Source organism: Cyprinus carpio, chromosome A5 (assembly GCF_018340385.1).
Source record: "Cyprinus carpio isolate SPL01 chromosome A5, ASM1834038v1, whole genome shotgun sequence".
Classification (NCBI taxonomy): Eukaryota; Metazoa; Chordata; class Actinopteri; order Cypriniformes; family Cyprinidae; genus Cyprinus; species Cyprinus carpio.
The window spans coordinates 22,574,588-22,594,122 of record NC_056576.1 but is presented as its reverse complement, the minus strand read 5'-3'; the positions used below and the strand labels follow the sequence as shown (position 1 = coordinate 22,594,122).

The 19,535-nt window shown below is 38.0% G+C and overlaps 1 protein-coding gene across 3 annotated transcripts; it reads right to left on the bottom strand.

The window, feature by feature from the left end:
* Positions 1-309: 309 nt before the first annotated feature.
* LOC109086364 (progestin and adipoQ receptor family member 3-like) lies at positions 310-7,608 on the bottom strand. 3 transcript variants are annotated; one of them, XM_042756547.1, is made up of 8 exons: positions 7,180-7,430; positions 6,553-6,637; positions 5,428-5,635; positions 5,108-5,270; positions 4,324-4,479; positions 1,692-1,896; positions 1,251-1,328; positions 310-1,023 (listed from the first exon to the last, which is right to left on the bottom strand). In XM_042756547.1, exons 3-8 carry the CDS (start codon positions 5,613-5,615, stop codon positions 881-883), a joined length of 933 nt encoding a protein of 310 aa, XP_042612481.1. In that variant the 5' UTR covers positions 5,616-5,635; positions 6,553-6,637; positions 7,180-7,430; the 3' UTR covers positions 310-880. The 3 variants fall into 3 exon arrangements, with proteins under 3 accessions (XP_042612481.1, XP_042612479.1, XP_042612480.1); XM_042756545.1 differs by lacking the exon at positions 1,251-1,328 and having other exon boundaries at positions 1,699-1,896; positions 7,180-7,434; XM_042756546.1 differs by lacking the exons at positions 1,251-1,328; positions 6,553-6,637; positions 7,180-7,430 and adding an exon at positions 7,482-7,608 and having other exon boundaries at positions 1,699-1,896.
* Between the last annotated feature and the right edge of the window lie 11,927 nt (positions 7,609-19,535).

Here is a 19,535-nt window from a genome sequence, read left to right as displayed (position 1 = left end):
AGTTGTACAGCTGTACAGTTCACTGTTGTAAGGCAGAAAATTAACTGAAAATATGTAGCTGTATTTCACATTACAGTCCTAACTTTGACTTGATACCTCAACTGAGACAACCTGATGAAGACTCATACAGTCTGGTGTGTTAAATGCTTTAATTGCATGGAAAGATTTTTAAATTGCCGTTGTTGGTAACAAAGCAAAAACAAACGGTAAACAAGGAGTCTTCTGTCTATATCGATACAAAAAATACTGATGTGTGTTTTAACATGGCAATGCTGTGCAGCAACCCACAAAATATATTTTCCACTTATGTAAGGCATTTACCCAGACATTCACCAATCTCTGAACAAGCCCTATCAAATCTCTTTGCTTTATTCAATGTTGTAAATGAGACTATATGACTTAAGTCTCACTTAAACTATTACATAATGTACGTTTGAAAAAGAACAAAAAAATTAAAGTTCGCACAAACCCAACATAAATCGAAATGTACCTATTAAGCTTGTGAATCACTGAATTTTAGGTGCAAATACAAAAAGTAAACACCAAAATAGTATTGAACAGACAGATAATAATACTATGAATGCTATTAGTGCTATTAGAACTATTAGTATGTAACACTTATTGCCCACATAACCTGCATGTAGAAATGCACGCAGACCCAGTGAAATGGTGCTCAACTTGATTTTTAAAAGTGCTTTTGAAAGCCTAACTTCTTACCTCAAGTGCCTTTAATTTGTATTTAGACTGAAACATCATTTTACAAAATGTATAAAAACATTTAAAACAGATTAAATTTTTTTTAAATCCACACACCTCAATCATATTATATAAACAATATGTTTAAGCTTAAAGATAAAGAGTGTCCCTCGATCCCATAGCTCTAGGAATGAAGAGGGTAGTCCGGGTAAGGGTAAGAGTGACGATAGTTGGTTATGAAAAGTGCAGACTGATGCCACCAGTAGAACATGAGCACCACCAAAATGTGCCAGACCTGATGGCTGAAGCCCAAGTAGTTCAACTGACCTAGAGATGACAAAAAGAGCATTAAAGCATTAATTAACTTGTCTGAGGCTGGTCCTCTCACACAGCAATGTGAGTACATTTAATTAAGTCAGATGTGGCCCTTGGTTTAGTCCATCACTCTAAAAAACTTCTCTTTGGACACAAATTTGACAAAAGTGACATGCAACCCTGCTTTCATGTCAGTGAAATAAAGATGAAAGAGTAAGAAATATTAAATTTCCCAGTACCTGGGAAATAACGCTCTGGAACTCTGGACATGAAGAAGATGATAGCAGCTACAGCAAGTACATACATTATCATTGTAACTTCTAATTATATGTGTGTGTAAAATGTAATATATATATATATATATATATAAGTATATATATATAAAATGTATATATATATATATATATATATATATATATATATATATATATATATATATAGTCAAATGTACAAAAATGGTAAAAGTCTGGTAAATATATATTTCATAATAATAACAGTAGCAATAATTATTATACTGCTTATATTTTTCATAAATAACTACTAATATATAGATATAGCTACTAATATATATATATATATATATATATATATATATGGGATTTTATACTCCTGGCAGTACTCACTATTATTAATATGGTTGGTGTTTCTTAATGATATCTATTAAAAAATTGTGAGGATGCCTTTTACCTGGACTATGTCTGAGCTGAAACCCCCACTGAGCCAGATCCAGTGAAAGGTGGGAATTAGGCCATATCCCGCCACAGCACAGAATATAAGAGAGCGAAGCTTCTGCCACTTCTTGGTCAAGTAATGAGGGTGTATCTGGGCAAAGAACACTGCCAACATCATGGCCAGAACAGTTACCAGGTACACCTGCCGCCAGTACTGCAGACAGTTACACAAACCAGACAAAACTACATGAACCACAAACACATGGAAGTCATCTTAATGTGCACAACATAGACACAAAAAATCACTTGTTCTGGAGGAGGAAAAAAAAGTGTGCAAGAAAAAGCAATGGAGAAAGCGGTCCCTCTTTCTCTTGGGGCACTTGGCTGATTGAGTAGTCATCCAAAAAGCAAAGCTAAACACTTGGCAGGGGGAGAGTGGAGATGGCTCACCCACGTGTGAATGTCATATGGTGGGGAACAGGAGTGACGGAGTGGGTCCACGAACACCGCCATCTGCTTTGGGCTGGAGCAGATTTCTGCCGCATTCTGGGGCACAATAAGCCAGCACTTCCAATATGTGGGGCGAACCATGTGGAGCAGCATGGCCAAGAGCACTGGTGCTCGGCAAACAGCAAGTGGGAGTAGAGGGGACGAGAGCAAGCAGCTTGCTCAGGATATCCAAGATCCAAGCTTTCAGAAAACTGCACCAGAATCTTGAACAAAGAAGATTCCACGCCAAGCGGCACCTCGTCGTTTTTATACCAGCAGTACAAAGCTGCTCCACAGGGGATCCATTGTGCAAACTAACAGCAAAGGAGGAATAAACTATCGTACAACACAATCAAAGATACTCTAGCACAGTGTTACAGTAATCTCATGGGAAATGTCAAGAAGCGACAGCTCTCAGTGTGTGCACTTCTAAATTTCCTATTAAATGTTCATACTATTCCTCGCTTTTAAAGGGATAGTTCACCCAAAAATGAAAAATCTTTCACCATTTACTCACCCACGTCATTTCAAACTTTCTTCTGTGGAACACAAAAGTAGATATTTTGAAAAAAGTTTTTGTCCATACAGTCAAAGTGGTCCAAAATTGGTTTTTAAAATATCTTTTTTTTTTTGCAGAAAAGAGAAATCCATACATGTTTAAAATGACATAAGGGTGAGTAAATGATGTCATAAGTGTCCTTTTCGGTATGTGTACTACAACTGAAATAAAAAATAGTGAAATGGTGATTTTTCTTTACTAAACACATAAAAACAGCCTCTCCGTGTAGTATTCAGAGCACACACACACACACACCAGACTGTTTTCCCCAGGAAGAGGTGAACTCTTGCTCTGTATCTGTTGCACAGGTAACATATGCCCACAACAAAAGCAGGCCAACCATCTGCTGCTAGAGACCACTGTGGGATGATACACCTTAAGCCACCTAATTAATCTACCCCTGTCCACACTGGCCATAGCCACCTATCGCACACAGGGGATCAAACTCTACCCATAATCATGTATTACTTCGCTGACAAAGTTATGGGACGTTTACCTCCAGTACTGCCCACATCTCTACCTCCTCCCTATGCCAGAATGGTGTAGTTTCAATATACTTTGGTAGTTCAGTGCATTTCCTCAATGGAAATTTGTCTTGACTTGTGGTGCTAACATAAACTCTGACCATTTCCATTCCACAACAAATACACAGTGACTTTTCCCATCAATACACAGACATTAGCAATCAACTCAAACATCACACAAAAGTATGAAAACTTATGTTCATCACCATTGAATAAACATATTTAAAAGGTAATTGAGACTTTTTAATCTAAAAATTCTGACTTCTTCTCTTGCAATTCTGAGATTGTGATATAAAAAGTCACAATCACCGTACCTTCTTTTTTTATTTTGTGGTGAAAAACAAAACAAAAAACAAAACATGAAAGTTGTATGCTCAGAAATCCAAGAAAAAAAGTCAAAACTGTGAGATGTAAACTCACAACTGTGAGTTTATAACTTGCAACTGACCTTCACAAAGACTCACCCCTCTTAGTTACTGCTACTACATCTGACAAGCCATGGCGCTCTCACGCAACATCATGTTCTCACGCAGTGAAAATTATATCGCGGAGCAAAGAAGAAAATGACAACGCGCCAACAGACAAGACAGCAGGTTACTTTTGGTATGAAACAAAGTCTCAGCTTTCAAATTTTGTCATTTTGTAAAATAAGTTCAAACAATAAATACCATTTTGGGGCTCTTGAATGTGTTGTGACAGATCGCTGTAGCGTCTCAGTTCAAGCGGCACGTTATCCGATCTTCTCTTCCTCTTTACAGGTTATACGTTATGAAATAAACATGAATGAACATCAGAAGGTATCTTGTTTCAACCATGGAAAGACGTCGAGACACACCATTTTTCAGTTTCAAGAGCACGTCAATCTACTCTCCTGTCCGGTTTGTTTGTTGGACAAAATGGCATATTCGGCATTACGATTGGTCAGATTGTCTGTCAATCAAACTCGCAGTGAAGGGTTGAATTCCGAAATATAAAATGCAATCCTGAGAAGAAAGTCTCAACTGCATTAAAAAAAATAATAATTTTGAACTGCGAGCAGCACCCTCTCTAACACAGCAGACGCACATACGTTATTACAGTAGAACGCGTAGAACACTCCTGGAACATAACAGCATATGATTCCGATGGAGATCCCGGCATAATCCAGTGCCATCCAGCGGCGGCTGGTTTTTTCGGAACGGTGGCAGCAGAACAGGTGATAGCCAACAGAACACAGCATGCACACCTGAAAAGACAACGTAAAGTATTGACATTCACATTACAAAGTTTTCACAATAAATTAAAAAAAGCTAAAAATTAGATGATGAACCTATGAAGCCAAACAAAGATGCTATAATTATGTCTTCATGAGAGAATATGAAAGGGTGGTGGTAGAGGCACTTTGCCTAATCCTGATGCTTGAGAGAATGGCTGCCAAGGAGAGAAGCTGCCATTTCTGTCTATAACCGATGGCACGAGAGCAACCGATAACAGATCTAGAATTAGACAGGACTGGGTTTAGGTGATAAAATCATAAGTTTCAACTCTAATCCCTGGCAACTGTGAATGTGAAAAGCCTGATATCAAAGGCCTTCAACAGTCCAAGGATCATATGAATACTTTTTTGCCAATCTAAGATCAGTTTTTTATTTAAAAAAGATGGAGCTGATCCAAACAAGCAACCATGGTTAGAGATTATTTGTTTGTCATGCAAAAAAAAAAAAAAAAAAAAAACAACAACAACAAAAAAAACCCCACTTTACATCCACTAGCTACTGCAGGGATCCTCAAATCTGGCCCACGAGATCCACTTTCTTGCAGAGTTTGGCTGTAACCCTAATCAAACACACCTGTTGCAAGCAGCATGGACATACCTGAAAGCAGAAGAGGCCTATGGAGTAGATGACGTAGTCCTCTCTGGACGCGTCTAACATAGGCAACACCGCCAACAAGTCATAAACTCCCAGTGTGAAGAACAGGAAGAACCCCAACAGATGACTCCAGATGTTTACCGTCTCATTGGACAGAATGAAAAGGCTACAAAACACATGAGATTATACCAGCTAATATCTTGTTATTTCCTCAGTTGTCTAAGCAATGCCAATATTACCTACAGTAATTAAAATGATGCTAAAACAATTTTTGATTCTGATGTTTGCTATTGAAAACAAATACACTCTGAACCTGCACTTACCTTTTAATGCACAGTCTAGAGGTCAGATAGGCTCTGTAGCCATCAGTGATATAAGGATTTTCCCGTAGGAATCCTGGCACCTGCTCGTAAGTGTACAGGCGGATTCCTCTGGGCACCAGAACTGGCCAATACTGGTAACTGCCCAATTCAATGTACTGGGCACTCTTCAGCACCTTCGCTGACGGCATGATGATAATGTCACCCAGTCCTACAGACACACACAGTTTAATGGATAAATGGTTTAATAAATATCTGACAAAAAGTGACATGGATGTAAAATTTTATAAAAGAGTGCAGTCTTAACTGACCTCCTCCTTCTTCTGGGACATAAAACTTTTTATTGTAAAGTATTGAGCTATAATCTGAGGGCAGGTGTGTGTGTGTTTAATAACTAAGAGTATTCAAAACAGAAATATTAGATGAAAAACTGATATAAAATTGGTTTCAAAAACCAAAACAAATAAATATATAAAAATAATGAAAATGACAAGCATATGACTAAAATTAAAAATTAGAACATTAGTCAAAACTTTACTAATTACTATAATCATATATAAATGATACAAAAACAATGCTGAATATCATGTGAAAATAATAAATGAAGTAAAAAGTAAATGGAATATGTTAAGAACGTTCTGGCTATATATTTACGATTCATTTAAAAATGGTAATATCAAACACTACTGGGAAGTAAATGTGTGGTATGTTTTGTCCAGTCTCAAGAATCAATGAGTACTGCTTGCGTTCATGAACTGTTAGATCGTTATGAAAAACAAAGCACTAGGGCTGTGCATAATACAAATGCAAGTGTCGCACATTATTTAGAACGAAACCTGTTAATGACAAGAAACGATCTTTAGGGTGGGCTAAAGTAACAGACGTCCCAGTCACTGTCCAAAATACATATACATACACACAACATATAAACCTGCTGAAATATTTAATTACTTATTTCAATAAATCCAATACCCTAACTAGCCAAATATTTACCTTTATCGCTAAATTCGCTATCAATGTGCTGTAACGTTATGGAAAAGCAGTTAAATGCTAATCACACTTTCTATTGTGATTAGTTCAGAAACTAAAGTGATTAAAGTGTTCGCTTAATCCTGAATTTAAATTTACCATTGGTCAGATAAATGTCTGCATCGAGGAATCCGCGTTCGTGTCTGTGAGGCTCATAAGTGATATTAGTATCCCATGTTCAGACCGAGCGGCAACCTCCCGCTCTCTCACGTGAAGCCAATAAGGAAGTGACTAAAACTGCAATTCATCGACTGGCCGCTTGAGGCTGGCTGCAAAAGGGAGTCAGTCCCATAGACTCCCCATGTTAAAATGCCCAACTTTACAGCAGAAAAAAAACATGTTTACAGCCTGGTTCAAAAAATGATTTTGGTCTATATTGCTAATTTTTGCCCTTTATGACAACTGTGAAGGGGGTGAATTTATTTATAAACTCATCCGTTTAAATTATATTAAGCCTTAAAGTTCTGCATAATTAAGGGCGTGGCCACTTGAGTACAGGTGGATGCCGCTGCTGACAATGCCGTCGCGCTAGGTGGGCGTGGCTTCAGCAACCAGCTCCCGCCTTTTTGCCCATTTTCGATTTTCCGGGAGAGTCGCGCGGTGACGCGCTGCCAAGATGGCGACGGCCCGCTCTGCACACTTTGAGCTTCAAAACCACTATTGAGGAGTCTATGGGTGACGTCACGGACACTACGTCCATATTTTTTTACAGTCTATGGTTCAGACTCATATATTAGCCCGGTGAGAGCAGGAGGAAGTTGTGCTGTGTTGCTAGCTGCTAACAGGCTAATAGAGAGATTATTGTCACATGTAACCTGATGCATTAATCCCTTCGTTTTCTATCCGGCAATTATCAATCCTCTTAAATTCTCTCTCTATATTGAGACCTGTAGGTGGCAGACTGCTGTCAACACGATTTGAAGTATACTTTCTCTATTCATAAACATCAGGTGTGATCTTGTGTGATACTCCTCTGGGGCTAGAATCACACCTAATCTTCCCTCAGATATTACACCCAAAATAATTACCTTCTCAAGTGGGAGTGTGTTCTTCATTAGCACTCCTAATTCACCTTTCAGCACTCCACTCTTCAACAGGTTGTCAACAGCATTGCCAAGATAATTTGCCTGACTGCCGCAAACCCACCAAGACAGCGAAAGCCTGCCATCACATCTCTGGTTCAGGTGTCTTTTACATAAAATATTTGTACTAAATGATAACGTCCGTGATAACTAGTTTTTTTGTTTATTCCTCAGTCCATCTGATATGTCTTTTAATTTGAACTTGTTTATGGGAAATGGAGAAAACGTTCAGAAATGTTTCAAATTTGATTTGCATAAAGTGTCTGTGTTAAACCTTACTGGGCAGATTTATAACTTTACCTGTCATTGAGAAGACACAGAAACTTCACACACAGCTTCTCTGAACTCTTTACACGCATTCGTTTTTCCATTTCAATTCGCCCTCTTAACCTCATGTTTCCTGTAGCAGGCCAACCGCCACACGCAGTTCTCCACTAGAGTGCCCATGATATGGCCCTCAACCAAGAGCAGGCATCAAATCCAATAACAAGGACACAGTCATTGTTAGAAGAGGTTGGCCAAGTGTCTTGCTGAGAAACTATCCAGTGAGTAAAAGACATTGCCACCCTGACAGCGGCCTCGCTAAGGCCCGTCAGTGCTCCCCTGCTCTGGTCACTTTTATTTATAATCTCCGCCACGAGACATCTGCTGCCGCCGTGCCTCTGTCCTTGCTGTCCACACAGAGGGTGCACATCAACGTTTCCACCGCAACCTGCACCGAAGTCCGGCTCGCAGGCAGGAGACACCACACTTTGCTCCAATAGGATATGTGTCGTGTCCGATCCCACTCCCTGGAGACTGATTAGCACGATACAGGGGACGGAGGGGGCTTCAGCAGCACTCAGACTGATACTTACTCAATCAGAGTGCCTTTGTTTGTTTGGTGTCTGTAGTCTGGTCACAAGACTATTTTGGGGAGCTGACACTTTGAGAAAGCTCTGTAGCCATCTGACGAGGCCTAGTAGCCCTTGACGCAAAAGGGCACAGGCAGTTTTGTGTTTTTTATGCAAAAAGAAGACCACATGCAGCTTTAAATGCTACCGATTTTCCTCAAAAGAATAAGTATAAGACTAAATAATTTATATTTTTTACCTCAGAACATCCTAAGATTACAAATATTCACTTTGTATGTCTATGTGTGGTGAGAGAGGGTTATTGTTATAATTTCATGAAATAAAATAAAAAAGAGGCCCTTATGTCAGACCAATACCAATAATATTACATTGTTACTTAAGGAGGTATTGTTAGCTAAAATATTTCCAATATTAAATTTACTTCACCTTAAAAAATGTAACCCCAAATTATGTAGTGTACTTAGTCATATTAAATATTTTTTACTTTATTAAAACCAATTATTTTAGATGCTACCACCTGAAATACATTTCTTCACTATGTACTATTGTGTTTTTTTTTTTGCTTCAAAGAAGTTCAAATGAGGCAATGACTGGAGAGTTCAGCTTAGTGAAAGTTCCATCTGCATAACAATATTGGGAGGAATTGAGCTTTAATATAAAGGCATCCTCTTTCTTCACTTACAATTATCTCTTCAATAAGATGTACATCTGGCCCCAAGACTATAATTCCCCAGAGGCCAAAAGAAAGGGAAAACAATTTCCAAAATAAGCAAGAGATTAGTCAGACAATGCAATTGTTCTTCTGCACTTAGCATTTGCTTGAAGGAGATTAATATCTTGTGATATTAATGACTGTTTGCTGTGTGTCACTTTTGCTGTCTGCATGACATACTCTAAATCCTCATTTATAGGGAAAATCATAAGCCTGGCTAAGAGATATGCTAAGCTTTTTGGTACTGAGTACTTATTATCTTTTAACCCCTCTGCAGTGGCAAATACGCACTTTGTTATAAAACTGATTATTATTACATATTGTCTTTACAATGCCCTATTGATTTTTTATTTTTATTTTTTAATTATGTAAAATTAATAGACTATTCAGGGATTCTAAGAGCTGTTGAGGGGGAATTTGTTCACTATAAAGTTCTGTTGTGTGTGTTTTACATTGTTACAGTATTAGAAATGTATTTTGATGGACCACTGTATTTCTTTTATACTAAAAATGCTTGACGAATGCTAAATTTCTTTTTATAATGTATGTGTGTTATTAAAAAATGGTATTGTACTGAGAATTCGAAGAGAATACTAAGTGAAATAGTATTTTTCCTCCTGTAGATGTCACCCTGCATCTATTTTCTATCACAAAATACCTTTAACAGTAATTCGTCCACTAAATGTGTCTCGGTGTTCTATACATTTTGTATTTCTAAAAGAAATTCAGGGAAAATATAAACTGTTTGCTGAGCATTTAACCCGAGATAGTTTGCCGATTCATTAAAAGCTAATACAGCAAAAATGGACTTTTGGCATAGAATATTGAATAACTTTGATCAATTTTTTAATTGATGTTTAATTTTACACCATTCCACAATTCAGCGAAAAAGGAGAGGTAAAACAGCAAATTTAAAAAACAAATGTCCCGACAGAAATGCTCAATCTCTTGTGCTGTCCTGGAGTGTAGTGATGATTGTGGCAGTAGGTGTAAAAGTATCCACTAGATGGGACTGTGGTCACTCATTTTGTCACTGCTCATCTCGGCTGTTTAAAATGGCCTGAAATACTTCATTTACTTTTTAATAGAGTATTTCATACAGTCAATATCATGTGGAAACATTATCAAACAGCATAGGGGATCTGATACGAAATGTATTAATTAGTTTGTAAATGAGCTAAAATAAATGATAAATAAAAACCAGCTCAGACGAGCTCAGTGCAATGAATGAGTCAATACTAAACAAAACAAAACAAAAACATTTGCTGGCATTTAATAGCTACTTATGAATAGAAATACATTTCTTATTTGAGAGGTTTGACCCTTTTCACAGTAATGTATTTTGTCATTTTGTCAGGACTGAATTATTGTTTTTATTTTAGGGGTCAGTTCTTCGTACATTAGCATTAGCTGGCAAACCCACAGTAATGGATTTCTCACATCACGGTGCATAAATGATGATTCTTATTTTCAAATGTGGAGGATATAACTCCATCTAGTACAGATACCAATGAAATTTACAGCCTTCTCTTGAGCAAACAAATTGCGCTGATGTTTTTGATGCATCCTTGCACATCGTGATTGAGGTAGATTGTCTAGGACCTGCTGCTTTTCCCTGATATGAAGAGGAGAGCAGGATACAGTATGCTGGAGAGGAGGGAGGGCTGTCTGCCCTCTATGGGCCTGAATCTCCTCCCGCCACAGGACTACCCCACACCCAGGCTTGTTTGTAGGATTGGCACTAATTCATCAGCGCCAGCATCAGATCTCAGCGGCAGCAGTGCTCCGAGCTCCGAGAAGAAGACCCAAGGCGATGCGAGGGATTCACCTCAACCAGGGAGGGGAGGGGAAGGGAGGGATGGCTGGGTAGGTGGGGGTGTCTCAAGGTCAGTTAGGGGGGTCTGGGAATTGGGGTGGAAGGAGAGACTAATGAGATTTTCATTCTCTCTTTCTCTCCGTCGCTGGTGGCATCACCTTACAACCCCCTGTCAATCTACCACCTTTCATCAGCTGGGAAGGACAGAGGGGTGTAGGCAGAAAAAAATGGAGAAAAAAATACTGTTTGTTTTTTAACAGGACTGTTAATCTATTTGGACTGGGGTAATAGAACATTTGCCTGGCACCTGCAGAGAGCCGTCTGCGGAAACGTGGGGTTGTGACATTCCCCCTAAATATGCTGAGCTTTCTCTCACCTCTCATCAAACAGTGTGATCTTTATGGACTGTATCATATTGTGCCGTAATGTGCTTTATTGTCCACAGAATAAGCTTTTCTTAAAGGTAATTGGAAATCTGGAAATGGCTGTTATCGGCTGATTTTTAAATACATTATTTCTGAAATGTGGCCTGGGTAATGACCCTGTCGATGTAAAACGTAAGATTTATCTTGGCAGACAAAATTGATCCATTTCACCTTTGTCTAATGGAAATTTTTTATCAGGGATTATCTGTTTATGTAAATGAGCGTTGCCCTGGAACAGGGAAATAAAAGGAGCTTGAGAGGGCAGTTAATCTAACACTTGACACGTCAATGTGGACATAACGCATACAGAGCCTTCTCGCTCTCTCTTTCTCTGTTAGGGTTGAAATGATGGGAGCGAGTCTGTCCCAGACATCACCAGACATTTGAATTGGGACCTTTATTTCTATATTAAGAAAAAAACACAATGGCTACGCACAAGCATTAACATAATTTCTTGGAACATTAGATCAGTAATAAAAAATAAAATGCAAGTGAAATCTAATTATGATTTTATCATAATATTAGGCCAAAAATTTGTATATTACACCAAATTTATATGTAAATATATCTACATTTAGATTAATAAATCAAACTGTTTAAATAAATATTATATATAGAACATGCATATGCTTTAATACACAGTACATAGGGTATATATACATCTCCCGGACAATGTGCAGGACAATAATCACTTCCCTTGAGAAAAAAAGATGATCAAATTTTTAATTTCATGCCGACTTTAAGCCATCGGATTACCAAATATGTCTTCATTCTGCACAGTTTTACTTATGTGGGCTCAGACACGTCATATCGTTAGACACATTTTAAGTGTTTAGTATTGGCTTTTGGCCACAAGGACGACTTCAAATCACCCATGATGTAAGATTGCATTTACAGCTCTATTAACCACTGTGCAGGTTGCATCATGGTCCATGTTGTGTTTTCAGCAGGGCAACCTATTTCCCCCTGAAATGTGTTTATGTGGTGGCTGTCCAGTCTCTCTGACAGAGTAGTCACTTAAAAGAAGGCCGTTTGGATTGACAAGGCCTTCTCGGCCGCATCTGTGGTGCTCCTTCGGATATGATGTTTTATGAGGAGCCTCGTGTTTTTGGTAGCATCTCAGCATGACAGCAATGCTATGTTATGAAATACAGCCCAAGATCTCCACTGAGAGAGACAAATGGAAATTTAGCATGTGCACAACTAGTCCCAGGGCAGCAACATTGTCAGCTTTACTGAGGCAAGCATAGCCCTGATGGAGTGTCAGATATGCCAGTGTACTGTACGCTATGGGGAACTCCATCACTGTTCCAAACACTGACTGGTGTCAAGGGGCTCTGAGACAGACCTTTGTCTCTAAGCCTCTCTAAGCCCATCCACGAAGGGCCAGCAATTATTGAACAGGCAGCAGATGAATAGCAGTGCTTGAGGAGCCACCTTGAGCAGAAAATTATCTGAAGTGCATCCTGTGCTGTGGTTTTTTATTTATTTATTTATTTATTTTTTGCTACTGTAGTTATTTTTGAGTGCATATCCATGTTGGTTGTCATAGTAGTGATGAAAACTGACATAGGTTTATCATTAGTGAGGCTTTAGCAATAGATATTTCGCCATTGATTGTTTTTCATAAACACAATATCCAAATTGTGTTAAAAATGGAAAAATGGTGATATATGCAATTTTTTTAATGAGGTTCTGTTGTTGAGGATGAGGCACACGTTTAAAACACATTAAATATGATCTTATTTTGGCGCATTATTCTTTTTTTTTACTTTAACCAGATTTACATATGCCAGAAATTTTACATATGGCAGAAAATACAACGTGGCTTACATTGCATTCAGTGTGTACATTTTTCAATACATGCATGGCATGGGAATTGAACCCATGACCTTTTCCATTGTTAGTACTATGATCTACTGTTTGAACTACAGTTCAAAAAACTCAAAAAACCTAAAAAATCTAAAATTTAAATTGTTTTAAACAATAATAATAAAAAAAAAAAAAAAAAAAAAAAATAATAAAAACAATATTTATATATTTCAAACAGAGTTCATATTTGTCTATATTTCTCTTTATAATAACAGAAAACTCAACTCAAGGGATTTTGCTCTTAAGGATAAAGCAGTTGGTTGGTGGGTATGCAAGAACACTGCAACAGTGAGGTGTCTTCATGGGCTTCAAATGGGACAAAAAAATCACCATCAAGGCACTTCAGCTTAAATTCTAAAAGTTAGATGAAAAGCCAGTTGCACTTCTCCACTTTAGGTGCAATGGGAGCTTTGTGCAATTAAAAGAGTTTCAAATCACCAGAGGCATTAAAAATGAATCCCAGCCACTAAATGGACTATCCCCACTCATCAGAGATCATACGGCTCCTAAAGGAAAACTGTGACAGCTGTTAAGAAAAGACTTCACTAATACACTTGAGTATACATACACACATAAGCATATGAATGCAGAAGCATTTTTTTTTTCAACAAAGGTCTGAACATACTAGATGGATAATGATTTATTAAAATTGTCCCCTGACTCTCCTGATGAACCTTCAAATAGAGTGAGACAGAACACTGATGGTTTTTGATCTTTTTCTGACAGTCTCCATTTCATACTATTTCAGTAATCCGGAAAACATACCAAATACAATGTAACAACAGCAGCTCTGGTTGTGAACTCTTTCTGTAAACAATCAACATTATCGTTAGATTCATGACGAATTTAACACCTACCGCTGCAGCTTTATTACTTCAGACTGTTTAGCTCTCGTTTGCTTCATTCCCCTCTGGATGTCAGAGCGGCGTCCTGATGGTAATTTGTTGCTAATCAGCTGTCAGCTCACAAGTGAAGATGAGCCGATCATTTTGCAGTGGCGGTAGGTAATGGCCTTAAAAGTCACAGAGTCAATGTCAATGGGATCTCTCAGATTCAATCAGGAAGCAGTCATGATGGATGGCCCCTGCTGACATAACCACTCATTTTGAGCCCAAGCATCTGGGCCCTAGTAAATAACCATCAGAGGGTGGGTCCAAGGGACAGGTCATTAGCCCTGAGAAAAATAAATATCTCTTCTCTATGAAGGCTGCAAGTCATTTAGCACAGACGAGGAAATTTTACTCAAGATTAAGTATGATGAGCTAATATGAGTCAGAGGAGGCTGTACTGCACAGCGCTGTGATGAGACGGAGTGGAAATTTATACGCAGGACATGGCTAGTGAATAGGATTTTAAAGAGCTGATGTGTTGGCTTAGGGTTTGGACAAAAATCTTCTCTTCCCCTGCCCCCTACGCACTGCACAGACACTTAAAGTATAAGCTTTTATAAGGGGACGGATGCTCCTGCACTTCAGAATGTTCCTTGATTCCTGGCTGGTCGGCGGACATCTGTGTAACACCAACCAATCTATTTTCCTCATTTTGTTTAATGAAGAAGAGCTTTAATTAGCTATTTAAGCTTGTCTGGGACAGAAACTCCCACCCAGCAGGTTAAATGTTCAGTAACTTTGAACTTTCACTTCAAGAACTGAGCAAAGCCATTTATCAAATACATGCAGAGGATCTAAATTTAGCAGTATGTATAGTAGGAATGTACCACTGTTCTTAAAATTAACCACACTTTTTTCTATTTTTTACAGATCGATTCTGACTGGTCGGTGCTCCTAACATAGTTCACCCAAAAATGAAAATTCTGTCATTAATTACTTGTGTTGTCCCAAACCTGTAAGACCTTCATTCATCTTCAGAACACAAATTAAGATATTTTTGATAAAAAATCAGAGAGCTATCTGACCCTGTATAGACAGCAACGAAACTACTGTACCACTTTCAAGGCCCAGAAAGGTAGTCAGGACATCGCTAAAATAGTCCATGTGACAAAACAACATAAAAAAAAAAATACATTTATTCAACAAAATAAAACACACGCAAAAAAAAAAAAAAAAAAAAATGACTTTATTCAACAATTTCTTCTCTTCTGTGCATTCCTTCACTTGTGAACAAGGTGCAGCACATCCGGGTTCTAAGTCAGAATTTTGGTTCCTGCGTCAGCAGCACCTCATGCATGCATTGTGGTACTCTCGTGAACACACGTCGAAGACTGTAGTTGTGTTGTCGCTATGAAGGGTCAGAAAGCTCTTAGATTTCATAAAAAAATATAATTGTTCCGAAGATGAACGAAGGTCTTACGGGTTTGGAATGACATGAGGGTGAGTAATTAATGACATCATTTTCATTTTTGGGTAAACTTTTCTGTGAAATCTGTGAAAACTGGAAGTTGCAACCACCTTCACATTAGTACTGATGTATTTCCAAGTTAAACTGAATATTTAGAGTGCGTAGTTTTTTAAGCACACCTCCAGCTAACAGCAGACTGATGCTTGGAGAGGAATGGTTAAGGATGTTCTGCGCAAGCTGTCAAACTGACATCATCAGAGAAAGAACACCATTCCAGAGAGGAAGAACATTTTTAGATCTTCACAGAAATTTACGGAGACAAACATTTTTTTTTCTGTAGATTGGGGGACTTTAAGTTTTTTTTTTTTTTTTTTTTTTTTACATATGTGTCATTGTGTCTACAAAATGTCTACATATTTATTGTTTTGGAGAGTAGCATGTTATACAATACTACATATAGTGCAGTAGGCTACATTGCAACATACAAAGACGATGTATAAACGACCCTCATGTCTCTGTTCTGTCATTAATTCAATTAATAGTAATGACTTGTATCCATCACGCCACACTCAATATAAACATTATCATATTAACCTCCTAAAATCTATTCTCGTACTATCAACATAATTAATTTAGCATGCAAGTGGGGGTCATCTGAATAATTGACACCAATTCTAAGATATGAAATATTCATATTCTTCCCACGTGCCTGTAATATGATTGTGAATAACAGGTGTCTCCTTCCAACTGACTTTTGGACCGGGCAGGAGGGTGGCATGTCTGCAGTACAGTGGGACCTCCGGGGTTGAGCACTGACCTTCACGCGGTGGTCCATCTTCACAGTTGAGTTCATGCATCGTCTCAGTAACACAGACACGCTAGTCATATATCTCTGTTTCACGCCAGGTCTCACACTCAGCAACTCCAAAGGGGAAGCACCATTAGGTACAATGCTTTTTCTCTCACTCTATTTTGGCAGCCAGTGTCCAATGGATATTTAGAGAGGAGCACAATGGTGGAATGGTGGTGGTGGCAGGAGGAGAATAAATTGGTTTCCTGTTGTTCAGCAGGAGTATGACAAAGGTTATTGGATATCTGAGTAATATCTCAGAGAAAAGGTGAGTAAATATATATTGTATAAGTTATGACAAATCTGTTTCAGTCATTATGGGGTATAAAGTATAGTTTGATGTGGAAAAAACATCTTAGCATAAGGTTGCAACATAAAATATGCAGGGCATAAAGAAATACCAGGTAAAAAAACAAAACAAAAAACATGCAGGTCTTCAATGACATCACTTCCTCAAACAAAGACTTCTGGTATCCAGCTCATTAAATTAGTCCCCGAAAAACATCTCCAAATAACAACAGCCAAAACAAAACTCTCTCTCTCTCTTTTTTTTTTTTTTTTTTTTTGGTTATTGTAAGTGCATAATTAATTAGCATTTTGTGCTGATGTTCCCCAAAGCTTTGCCAAAATCCAAAGCATCTCATGTCCAAAAGCCAGACACACTGGTGGAAATAATGGTGGATATTTATCTGTGTTTCAGCAGTAGCCAAATCCCTGTTACAACCTGTAAATGGCTTAAAAATGCCTCAGGTGGTGAAATACTTCTCTCTGCCACACTGACTATATGAGCTAATTACATTAATAAATCTTCAAATAAATTCAAATAGTAGTATAAGAAATAATAATTACAATTAATTCATTTTGGAGTTGATTGATTTGATTAAAATGCATTTGTGATATTTCAAATGCAATACAACACATTTCAGGGACTCCCACTCTTCTTTCCACAGTCCATCAGAATGATGCAGTGTTGTTGTAGCTCCATCTGCTAGCGTTAATGCTGTCCATATAACAAGCGCTTGTCAATTTAAGCTGTTTTATTGACTCATCTGTTGAGTTCGGCTTCAAACACAATAATTGTTCTCTTTTTTCTCATCCTCTGCTCTTTTTTTTTTTTTTTTTTTTTTAATAAATGCATTTTTTATGAATATATCTCACCCATGTGGTGGGGTGTTGTTTCTCACAGTTAATCACTGGGCAGATAAATCATGCACATATTTGGTGTCCATCTGCTGGGAAGGTACTGCAGCCTTTCCTCCTTTCCATTCGGCCTGATGGACAATAACACCAATGGAAGGCAATGAGATTCAGTGCCAGTAGGCTACACCTCTGCACTGGAGCATGTTTTCACTGGGCCAGGATGTAGTGATGTGGGTGCTGTGGGGGCTGATTGGTGTGATAGAGCAAAATGTACTTGTATTTGCCTATTTCTACCCCATCCCTTCATTTTTTTCATCCGTTCGTTTATTATTTTTTTCATTCAATCATATTTTTTGTACTAATTGCCTTTTTTGGTTCACATATCAAATTATTCCTCGGTAACTATTTTTCTTTAAGAAATTTTAATGACATCCAGATCTTGTTTTTGAATTAGCTTTGTAATATTGGTAAAAGTACTTCATGTTAGCATCTTACCTGATTCCAAAAAGTGTCTCAGTCTATTTAAATCAGACATCAACAAATTGATGTCTAGATATTCATAATTGTCATTATTATTCTCCTCTTGTGGCACAGAGCAACTCATTGAAATGAGCCCATTATCATGTGCAGGCACTCACAACATCATTTCTTTTTTAGGTTAAATTTGAGGGAGTGCATCAGTGGGTGATTACAGAGGGATCTCTGTTATTCTGTCATGGCCTTTATGACTCACTAAAGAGTGAATCACGCATCACATTAGGACTGCTTTTCCAATGGATGCTTAATGGCTCCTCGCCTTAAAACTCCCAAGCACCCTATCAATTATTTCCTAAGCAGCCATACTGAAGACATCACTTAGAACAGTGTGAGGGGCCGGAACTGTCACCATCATGACAGATGCACTGGAAGCAGAAGGGTCCCTGTAGAATGCACTTGGACCATTTGAGAAATGCCACTTACGTGGAATGGGAGAAGAGGAAAGAATGGGGCTATAACCCATCCTGAAGTGATGCCCCTTCAAGCCTGACAGTGCACAATTCTGCACAGACTCATATCACTGTACATTTTTTGTTTTCAGCATTAAGAGAAAAGAAGGTAATTTAACACATTTTATTTTTTACAATTATTGGGAATTAGTACACCAGGTTTGTTTCATTCCAGTGTCTCTGGGGGTACATGGGGGACAAGTGCCAAGTTCAAGGGTGAACTGGATTAACTTTGTCACATGCATCTGTCCCCAAGGATCAAACCTGATGACTGATGGCCCACTTCTTTAACTGTGAAGTTAAATGCAGACAAATCATTTAATTTAGTGATTACTGAATGAAGACAGATTGCAAACTAATTGTGCTTTTTAAACATGACCAAAATTACAGGACAGGTTTTTAAAAAACTATTTCATTGGTGTCAATAATTTATTTTCTTCTTTAAGAACCTTAGTTTTGATTAATCACTTTTTTCCTTGTAGGTAAAATATAATTGAATTTTTAATGTTATTTTATGTTCAACATTTCAAACGACTCAAATATTCTTGTGTCACTAATTATACAACCGGTACTTTGATGTCCAGTAGTCATTAAAGACTAATTTTGGTCTGGAGAATATTAATAGTGCATTACTCAATATGAACTAATTAGCTGATAAAATGTTAATTAAATTTCTTATTTAAAGTTCGGAGGCATGAATAGCTTATTCTAGTGTGCAAACCTCAGTCTTCATGCAGCGTAAAGGCATTCTTACTGTTGTCTAAGTACAGTACAGAGAGAGAGAACGAGAGAGAGAGAGAGAGAGGAGGAGGAGGAGGAGGAGGAGGAGATTCTTTGAAGTGTTCTCTTTCACTTATTTACTCCCGTAATGTTTAACACGCCACTCCTTCCTCTGAAGTGTGTCTCCTGATTTCCTCAGCTCTGATCAATCACCGTGTGTTATCAAAACAAAGTGGTAATAAATGAAGATTTGATCAGTCCTGCAGATGGGCATTTAAACCACCATATGCTTCCTGCTCCTTTTTGACACAGAGATCTAAACACATA

Excerpts from the sequence above, each read along its gene's own strand:
- LOC109086364 (XM_042756547.1), bottom strand. The coding sequence starts at position 5,615 with ATGCCGTCAGCGAAGGTGCTGAAGAGTGCCCAGTACATTGAATTGGGC. Across the intron at positions 1,897-4,323 it reads ACGCGTTCTACTGTAATAAC|TACTGGCGGCAGGTGTACCT; the intron begins GTATGTGCGTCT and ends AACTGTCTGCAG. Across the intron at positions 1,329-1,691 it reads AGACATAGTCCAGGTAAAAG|TTACAATGATAATGTATGTA; the intron begins GCATCCTCACAA and ends TATAATTAGAAG.